The 9,987-nt window shown below is 35.2% G+C and overlaps 2 protein-coding genes and 1 pseudogene across 6 annotated transcripts in view; all 3 read right to left on the bottom strand.

Moving 5' to 3' along the window:
* LOC104808653 overlaps positions 1-1,278 on the bottom strand; it is a 5,233-nt gene extending 3,955 nt beyond the window's left edge. The window contains exons 1-5 of one of the 3 annotated variants that reach the window (XM_010534385.1): positions 960-1,278; positions 550-873; positions 357-458; positions 212-271; positions 37-118 (exon numbers count right to left, since the gene is read on the bottom strand). In XM_010534385.1, coding sequence (XP_010532687.1) covers positions 37-118; positions 212-271; positions 357-458; positions 550-873; positions 960-1,151 — 760 coding nt within the window. In that variant the 5' untranslated portion in view covers positions 1,152-1,278. The remainder of the gene's footprint in view (positions 1-36; positions 119-211; positions 272-356; positions 459-549; positions 874-959) is intronic. The other 2 variants (XM_010534384.1, XM_010534383.1) reach the window with 2 other exon arrangements.
* A 1,053-nt stretch (positions 1,279-2,331) lies between these two features.
* On the bottom strand, positions 2,332-7,324 carry LOC104808652 (tuberculostearic acid methyltransferase UfaA1-like). Of its 3 annotated transcripts, none has more exons than XM_010534380.2 (14): positions 5,727-7,324; positions 5,520-5,622; positions 5,347-5,442; positions 4,922-4,977; positions 4,724-4,847; positions 4,563-4,625; positions 4,429-4,488; positions 4,158-4,319; positions 3,511-3,584; positions 3,333-3,426; positions 3,103-3,239; positions 2,950-3,030; positions 2,746-2,851; positions 2,332-2,645 (listed from the first exon to the last, which is right to left on the bottom strand). In XM_010534380.2, exons 1-14 carry the CDS (start codon positions 5,807-5,809, stop codon positions 2,562-2,564), a joined length of 1,323 nt encoding a protein of 440 aa, XP_010532682.1. In that variant the 5' UTR covers positions 5,810-7,324; the 3' UTR covers positions 2,332-2,561. The 3 variants fall into 3 exon arrangements, with proteins under 3 accessions (XP_010532682.1, XP_010532683.1, XP_010532684.1); XM_010534381.2 differs by having other exon boundaries at positions 3,109-3,239; XM_010534382.1 differs by having other exon boundaries at positions 5,520-5,654; positions 5,727-5,816.
* Positions 7,325-8,567: 1,243 nt separating this feature from the next.
* LOC104809093 overlaps positions 8,568-9,987 on the bottom strand; it is a 2,886-nt pseudogene continuing 1,466 nt past the window's right edge.

The following is a 9,987-nucleotide window of genomic DNA, read 5'->3' as shown; positions in this document are numbered from 1 at the left end:
AAAGGGGGGGGGGGGGGAGAGGAGGTGGGGAGAGACCATTATTAACAGAAGTGGTAACCCACTGTACTTCACGCCTTGTTCTGATTTTGCATCCTCGTTGTTCCAGTTCTGTCCTAATCTGATCCGTCCGTACATATGCAGTATACGTAAGAGATACGATTACATATGCGAAATGTTCGAGAAGGTCCATGCATGTAACCATGTTATGTACCTTTGCAACATATGTTCGGGAACGTCCTGCGACAGTCAGCCATTGCGGCCTTCCAAAGATCTGAAATGAAAACGACGGATTAAGTCAAGAAGCAACAGAGAAACCAAACGTGCTGGCAAAGACGTGTGATCTCTCTCTCTCTCACCTGAAGCAGATGATTGTTCCGGAAGAACGAAAGAACGGATAAGGCGGAGAAGCTCGAGACATCGTCTGATGGGCGTGACCATATCGAGCCACATATCGGTACCTGTCCCGAAAACACGGTCACTTTCCTTGTCATGCAAGCAAGCAAGCAAACGCAAGGGAATATGGGTCAAAACCCGCGAAGAAGAACTCACCAGATAAGCTTTCTGGAACAACTCAGAGTAGCCATAGGACCTGAGGAATTGCCCCAACGTCTCGGTTCGATCGAGATCACGGTCACGCTCACGTTCGTCGACGTATATCGATGCATCATCCTTAAACTTGGCGATTTCTCTGATCATTTTCCAGAAAAAGGGATTAAGAACGTTACTCTTTTGAGCGAACAAGCTCGAGAAGCCGTTTAGGGTTCCCCATTCAGTTCCTCCGCCACTGTCAAGGCTCACTGATAGAGACATGTCTGAAACCTCCATGTCCAGTCCAAGATCCTCGAAGAACTCCATCATGTTCGGACATATTGCCTACGAAGAATTTCATTTTCGTATGATATCTAAACTCTATACGAATTGAAACTCTGAAGAGCCGAAACAATTCACTAAAGACTTACGGGATTGAAGAGGATGAGCCCGAGGTCCACGTCAGCACCATCAACGCGAATCGTGTCGTTGGCATTGCCTCCGAGACAGTGTTCTTCCTCGTACAAGACTACCCCGAGCCCTTCTCTTGCAAGAACATAAGCAGACGCCAATCCAGTACTTGTTCCTCCTCCTATCACTGCAACCCTCATCTCTTCGTTCATATGCCCACGCAAAAAAAAAAAAAACTAAGGAAAAAAAAGAAGAAGAAGAAGCTCTCTTATTTGCCAATGAGATGCATTCTTGAATTTTGAACTATTTTTATAATATTTCGTAGGAAAATTCCACAATGATTTCCTATTTTCTTAGTTTATTACAAGTGGAATGAAATTTTCAGATGGTTTCCAAACAAGTTGATTAGCCAAATCCCAAAACCTAACACGTGTCGTTCCTCTTTCTCTATTTGGATCGAGACTGGTTCGGTCCCTTCCATAAATATATAAATATATATATCCAAGAAGTTAAAGGCTCGTTACGTAATTAATCCCACGAAGTTGATAAGTACCAAAAATAGAAAGGCTCCGTAGGTCCAATCTACGTGTAAATTGGGCCTACGCACTCCATAATAAGCAATATAAAATTTTTTTTATTTAAATTCAATGTTCTTTCTGTAAAATAATTTATCCGACGCATAAGGTATTTTATTGACGTTCTGATTTCTAAACTTTTCGAGCCAAAGAAGACATGTTGAGAAGTTCATATCAAACGCTAAAAGATAGAATTAGAGGAGTGTACGTATCTGTAGTTAATATTCAAATGCCTTAATTGAGATGTGATATTGTAATATAATACGTAATGAAATCGCATTATGAGCAATTATTAATATAACAACTCTTTTTTTTCCTAATAAAGATGATCTCTGAAAACAATTTATTAATATGCGAACCCCGCATAAATTTATATTCGGCAGCTGTATTCTACTCCACATCATATATTTTAAAATGTTGTCGGCAAGATTGATTTCTTGTCTTTAATATTTCCACTTCCCAAGGGAATTTAATTTAAAAAAAAACACGAAATTCGTTTCCACTAGGAAAATTAATTAACTTGATAAAAGAGAAAAAAGAAAGAAGGAAAAAAAATATAACAATTTGAAGTCTTAGTACTCCATCCCTAATACATGTCATATTAGTTTTTTTTAAATGATTTTTTAAGAAAATTTTAAATTCCACCCTTAATTAAAAATATATAACTCAAGGTATATCTGATTTTTTTTTTTAAATTGAAGGAAAAAAATCTAAAATTATGTGGTAATAATTTTGTTGGATTGAGACGTATCAGACATGTGATAGCATTCACATTAACACACTGTCCAAGATTTATCCGCAGAGACATGGTATCACGTTCACATTTAACACTCACATGTTGTCTGGAAGTGTTCAAGATTCATCAAGATACATGGAATCACATTGACAGTAAACACTCACTTGTTGTGTTAAACACAGCCGCAGAGCCATTAATCATGAAAGCTCTTATTCATACAACAAAACAAATTATACAGGACCAGGAAAAGCAAGAGTGAAGTATTTATGTATTGATGATAAAGAACCCGAAACGTTCATGTAGCTCTCGGTTTAAGGGCAGGAACAACGAGCAGAAGGGTAGCTCATGTACGGATCTCCGAACATTGTCGTGTTTCCGGGACGAGAAAACACCACCTACAACCAGCGAAAACAACGAAATATGTTACCCGATATCAAGTTTACGTGTCTCAGAAATGCTTGTTTCTTGCATATCATGTCACTGTAGGTGCTTTACCTGGTAGACTTCAAGTGCAAGTGTTTTGAAACCAGCTGCGCAGTAGTCGAAGTAATATTCCCACTTTCTGATGAATTTCTCGTCGAATCCGATAGCCTTGACTTCTCTGCATGGGTATCGGTTTTTACCATGTAAGAAAACGGGTGAACGTGTTGGATACAGAGAAGGAATGAACGAACAACGAAAAGATCCCATCTTTCTTACTCTTGTCTCTTTAAGAAATTCTGTCTCCAACATCTTAGAGTCTTGTGGTAATGGATCCCAATGTTCTCAACGTGTTCGATGCTGCGTTTCAACGATCTATAAAGACGATTCCGTGTGAAGCTTTTTCGCAGTCTGTTAAAGAAGAAGACTTACCACAACCTTGATGAAGAAGCCATGGCAGATGTTACCCTGGCTAAAGAAGGATGGCATGCGCCGGGAAAGATATATTCCGTAATGAAACCTGGACTCAACCTAGACTCGTCGTAACGTGAATCGGGTACCGCTGAAAACTGATGTGCAAGCGTAAGAAAAGTCGTTAAGATCGTGAAAAAACAGAAAGAAATTCGTGAAGGAAAAAGTGAGAGAATGAAGACAATGATTACTTGCAGAACAAGTAAGCCCTCTTCCGCAAGCGCGGATTCACAGCGGTTGAAAAACGTCTCCATGAATTTATGCCCAACCGCTTCTATCATCTCGCTGAAACATCGATAATCTTTCCATTAAGCATGCTTTAAGCTATCGGCCGGTTATACACAACATAGATATGGTCTTTATTATTACCAAGATATAATCCTGTCGTATTTACGCGAATCAGATAGTTGACGGTAATCGCGGAGCTCAAACGTAATCCGATCCTGAAACCAAGACATCATCGTTAGATAATTTTATGTAGTAAACTCTTATGATATTATAATTTATGTGTGACGGGTGTAGATAGCTGAGTACCCAAGGTCGGAGCCTTAAAAAGTCATGTGCAAGAGGAGAAGGGTATAGGGCTCCACAATTTGATGGACCCCACATTTTAAAAAAATTGATTTTTAAATACTAATAATTTGTAATTATATTTATTAATATTCATATGATAACTAATTAAAATTGTATTTGACATAAAATTTTGTAATTATTATCATTAATATTTACAGTTTTTGAGTTAAGTTTGTGACTTTTTAACATTAAATTTATCAATTAATATAATTAAAAAACTTATTTAATATTTTTATAAAAATAAAAAAATATTTTGTATAGGGTCTCTAAATCGTTTGTGACGGCTCAGCAAGTTGTAGTAATGGATTTAATAATACAATATATATACACATAAATGATTATATTTTTGTATTTTTATATTTGAATTCTCTAGCAATTTCTTTGTTGGTTGTTCTCCTTGTGTGATTTGAAAAAAAAAAAACATTTTTCAGCTTTTTACACACCTCAAGCCCTTCTTCTTTGACCTTTGCTTCGGCGTATTTAAGTTGTTCGATCGATAAGGTAATGCCGGTGTATTTGCATCCAGTTCTTCTTACAACTTCTATAGCTAAGGTTCCCCAACCGCACCCGATCTCCAAAACCTCGTGGTTCTTCTCAATTCTCGCCTGAAATTTTTTACCATAATGACATGAAAAAAAAATGAGAAGAACACTCTGTCCGTGTGTTGTAATAGCACAACGTTATCTTTTGTGTTTCTTCACGAGGATTGCTTACCTTATCAATCAGAAGAGAAATTTTTCTCGTCTGTGCTGTTCTCAGATCCTCGTCATCGGACTGCAAAAGCGTAAAAACCCGAATAAGAGAAGGCTTTTTTAGTAGAGAAATTCGATGGAAGTTTAGTTCGTCACCTTGAATACCGCACACGAGTATGCCATCGTCTCGTCCATAAATAGAGCAAACAGCTCGTTACTCTGTGAATGATCCCCGGTCAAGAAATGATACTAACTGAGAGTACTAATAAGTTCGTCGAGATTGAAAACGTAAGTAAGGATCTATAAGAACAATTTACCAAATCATAGTGATCGGAAATGTTCCTACGAGCTTGTGTTAAGGTGTTCTTTCTAAACACATGCTTTAGAAAGTACTTTGCTGACGCCAAACCAGCAGTGAAAAACATCGGTTTCCACCAGCGCCTACAAAGATCAGACGAGTACACGACAAAATTAGCACGCCGAGCTTACAGCGCATTCGGTGAAATATTCATTACCTTTTCTCTGCAAGATTTGATTTCGATGAGTTGAGATCTCTATTAGCTATGAGAATCTGCATGCGAAAGATCAAAACCGAAATGTTATTTATACTTATCTCTATATTTTAGTCTAAGTGGTAGCTCAGATTTTCTATAAAAATATTTGCAATTATTATATTGTTACAATTATTATTATGCGTGAAAGATATAGAAAAAAAAATTCATGTATTTGCTATGAAATCCAATCAACATTCTTGTTATAGTATATCCAGTATGTAATATCAGGAATAATCAAAATCCACTTTCACTTATAATATAATGCCAACAATAAATTAAATATTTCCCATACACATTACGACGTTTATCAGAATACAGAAATGCAAACGCGCAAACATTCATATATATATATATATATATATATATATATATATATATATATCTACCACGATCAAATTCAGGAGCCCTTCGTCCTTGTCAGCGAACGAAATATCTCCACTGATGTAAGCATCCGCAAGGCCTATGTCCGCCTCGGTCATGACCTGACAGTAAAATCAAGAATCCGATTCTTGAGTGAGCGGTGGAAGAACGGTTTAGCAACTTGGTCTTTGTACTTTACCTTCCAGTAAAACTGAGGACTGTGGATCTTCATGACGGATTTCAAGGTGCATTTCGGATGTTTCCCACCGAACTCGAACGTTGTTCCTCCATCTTCTACCAGACTGTCGTTCGGTCACGTGGTAAGAAAACGCATCTGACGTTGAGAGAAAAACGTAAAACGTTCATATGGAGAGCTACTGAGTTTAGGTTTCGTGTCGGTGCTTACGTCACGTAACCGGTTGAGATGTACTGCCCCATGAATCTGGTGACGAAAGCCCTGGCCGCTGTTTCTACAAAAGACGGAGCCATATGTACTTTCCCGATTTGATAGCCTGAAAGATGGAGATGAAACCGTCGACTTTACAAAAACGACCAATAATAGCAATAATACAGAAGCTAAAACGGAATATTTGACAGCCTGTATTTCTACACCATATTGTATATTTTAAAATGATGGCGGCTAGATTGATGTCGTATTTTTAATATTGCCACTTTCCAAAGGAATTTAATTAAATATACGAAATTTAATTCTACTAGAAAAATTAATCAACTTGATAAAGGGAAAAAGAAAGGAAAAAGGGAAAAAATACAACCATTTGAAGTCGAGTACACCGTCACTAATACATATCATTTTATATTTTTAGATGATTTTTTCATTATAAAATTTAGTGTGTGTATATATGTATTTTATATTTCTTTAAAAATTGGAAAAAAAAAATCTAAAATTATGTGGTAACAATTTTGTTGGATTAAGATTTATCAGACATGGGATAGCATTCACATTAACACACTGTCCAAGATTTATCCGCATAAACATGAGATCACATTCACATCTGATGTTAATCTAGGGTGTGATCTAATCTCGTTTTATTTTTCTAGATTCAACTACCGCAAGTGCACGGGTCAATCGCAGTATCTAGGGTCGAACCAGTGGCGGATCCACGTTATGACCAATGGGGACACGTGCCACCAATGTTGTTAAAAATATGTCTTTGTATAATTGATTTTTTCATGCCATTTCTTTTTTTATTGGGTATATATATACATTATTATATATCTATGCCCTCAATTAAAATTTGGTGTGGGTCCGCTACTGGGTCGAACACAGGGACGCATGGACATTAATAATACAATTACGGGTTCTACTCGATTTCGGTCGAGACGATAATTTTGAGTGGTGATGATGGTGATTATAAAATGATGAAAATGCAGATAGTGGTTTCAAGATAATTTAATTAAAACATTGCAAGTATCGGAATTTAAGGGTTGGTAAGGATCATTTCTACAGATTTATCTCAGTGACTATGATTGTGATATGGGGAATTCAAGCTCTTTCTATAGAGGAGATTACTCTCTCGAGTCTCTCTCCTCACTTCCTACGAGTTCTAAACTACCGACCTCTCGGTTCTAAATAGAGTAAAACTCCTAAGAGCATTAAGTTTACTATCATAATTCCTAAGTGATATGACCACCTCTCGATGGAAAATCACCTAAACGAATGGATGGTTTCCGGATTCGAATTTTATATTTCTATGTAAATTTAAATCCTAGAATTTACAAGTCAAGTGGCCAGCAAGAATTGCAATATTAAAATTCACTCATTCAAACCAATTCACAGAGTTCATGATTACAGAGAAATATTAAACACACATAATCCTTACAAACCCATAAATTCCTAACCCACAAAACATGGTAAATACAGGAATAACCACAACAATTGAACGGAAATTCATAAATAAATAAAAAGAGGGATAAGAAATGCTCAGAAATATTTGCAGCGTCTTCTTCCAATCTGAAACAGAGGGCCTGCGTCCTTATGCGTATTTCGCTCTCTCCTAATCTCTTTGTAACTCCCTTTAAAGAGTGATAAAAATACATGTCTTCTTTTTGGTGCAATCAATCACGAAAAGGAGCGGATGTTGCGGCTAATTTGGATCCCATCATGTCTTCTTCTTTTTGCTTTTTCCTTTTTTTCTTTATGATATACATGCACGTACGTTGTCTTGTCTTGTCTCTTGCATTTCTTGTCTCCTACATATGCATTATATATTATATATATGTATATATATTATACATATATGCGTACACACATTTATATATTAATTAGTACGCATGCATACTACATATATTTACACATATCACATACGCTTATATACTATATATGTATATATGTATTCATACTATATGTAATTATATGCATAGTAAATATACAAAGATACACATGCATAAACATACATACATATGTTACGTATCTATACACACACACTAATACCTATGCATACACATTTGTATATATGTATATATTAATGCACATTACACATATATGTGTATTTATATATTTATTAATACATATGCATGATATACGTATATACGAATTATATATATACATGCGTTACTTTATGCATACTATATAATTATATACAAATACACATATCCATATGTACATATACATATATTTATATATGATTGTATAATATAAATATATATTAATATATAAGCATACACGGTCATATATATATGTATATATTAATACGTATGTATACTGTACTTATATTATATATGCACGCATCATGAATTTATATATATATAATTATATTATATCTATATATGTATTACGTATTGTATATATATACATATATACGCATATCATATATATATATATATATATATATTTATTAATACACATGCATAATATATACACACGCATGCAAACTATATACATATAATTATATGTGTACACAAATATATATAAGCGCGTTCGTACTATATATATTTATATATAATTGTAAACTATATATTATATACACATATATCATATATATATTATCCTACGCACTAATATATATACTTTTTTTTTTACAAAAGGATTTTCGCGTTCATCCGTTTTCGTTTGATTCCCATGAAAGTATCTCGGCGAAGCTCCTTTTCCGTTCTTTCCTGCAAAATATATAAATATCAAAATCGCAATAAAATTGTACACGACAAAGCTTATAAACATATAAATATCGTAAAATACAATGTATATATTATACAAAAATATACTAATATATACATGTTATCAACATCTAACACACATGTTGTCTGAAACTGTTCAAGATTCATCCAGAGACATGGGATCACATTCACAGTAAACACTCACTTGTTGCCTTAAACAGCAGAGCCATTCATGAAAGCTCTTATTCATACGTCAAATTATACAGACCAGGAAAAGCAAGAGTGGAGTAGTTATATATTGATGATAAAGAACTCGAAACGTTCATATAGCTCTCAGTTTAAGAGCAGGAACAACGAGCCGAAGGGAAGCTTATTTATGGATCTCCGAACATAGTTGTGTTTCCGGGACGAGAAAACACCACCTACAACCCGTGAAAACACGAAATACGTTATCACATATCAAGTTATATATCGCATAAATGCTCCGTTGTTACCTCGTAGTCTCCGAGTGTAAGAGTCTTGAAACCAACAGCAAAGTATTCCAAGTAATATTCCCACTTTCTCATGAATTTATCGTCGAATCCGAGAGCTTTAACTTGTCTGCATAGATATCGGTTTTCTTCCATGTTAGCAAACGAATGAATCAAACGTATGAAAAGATTCGGTCTTTCTTTTTTCTTACTCTTGTCTCTCCAAGAAGTTCTGTCTCCAGTATCTCAAAGTCTTGTAGTAATGGATTCCGATGTTTTCAAGGTGTTCGACACTGCGTATCCAACATATATAAGAATTGATTATGGATAAAGACGATTGAGCGTGAAGTTTTTTAACAATCTGCTAAAGAAGAAGACTTACCATAGTCTTGATGAAGAAGCCATTGCAGATGTTACCTTAGCTAAAGAAGGGACACATCGACCGGGGAAGATATATTCCATAATGAAATCTGGACTCAATCTGATCTCATCATAACGTGAATCAGGTACTGTTATGAACTGATATTCAAACGCAAGAAAAGTCGTTAGGATCGGGGAAAAAACGCAAAACCTCGTGAAGGAAATAGTAAGATTATTTATTTGCAGAACAAGAAGGCCATCTTCCGCCACTACAAAAAAATCCTCGAATTCCAACGGATTTTCCAACGGATTTGTCCGGGGTTTTCAATGGCGTTTCAACGACGATTTCCGTTAAAATTCCGTTGAAAATTTCCAACAGAAATGCGTTGGAAACACCCGTTGGAAATTTTTAACGGAATTTTCAACGTATTCAATTGAAAAATTGGGTTGAAAATTTCCAACGGTATTTCCAACGGATATCCGTTGGAACTTTTCAACGGATTAACGTTGGAAAAATCGGTGGCAAATTTTTAACGGAATTCCAACGGATATTCGTTAGAAAACAATTCCAACGGATGCCGGTTGGAAATTTTTTTGAAAATTTTAAAAAAATTCCAATGGAATTCCAATGGAAATCGGTTGGAAATTTGGATTTTAATTAAAAAATCAATTGAAATATATATATATATATATATATATATATATTCAAATACATATATATTA

Source organism: Tarenaya hassleriana, unplaced genomic scaffold (assembly GCF_000463585.1).
Source record: "Tarenaya hassleriana unplaced genomic scaffold, ASM46358v1 Cleome15, whole genome shotgun sequence".
Classification (NCBI taxonomy): domain Eukaryota; kingdom Viridiplantae; phylum Streptophyta; class Magnoliopsida; order Brassicales; family Cleomaceae; genus Tarenaya; species Tarenaya hassleriana.
Note: the sequence above shows the minus strand (reverse complement) of the source record. Positions and strands in the feature narration are given on the sequence as shown.

Bases quoted from the DNA above. Each gene is read 5' to 3' on its own strand.
- LOC104808652 (XM_010534380.2), bottom strand. From the start codon at position 5,809: ATGGCTCCGTCTTTTGTAGAAACAGCGGCCAGGGCTTTCGTCACCAGA. The intron at 4,489-4,562 runs GTGACGAACTAA...ACGCTTTTGCAG, and splicing joins ACTCGTGTGCGGTATTCAAG to TCCGATGACGAGGATCTGAG. The intron at 4,320-4,428 runs GTAAGCAATCCT...AAAAAATTTCAG, and splicing joins TTTCTCTTCTGATTGATAAG to GCGAGAATTGAGAAGAACCA.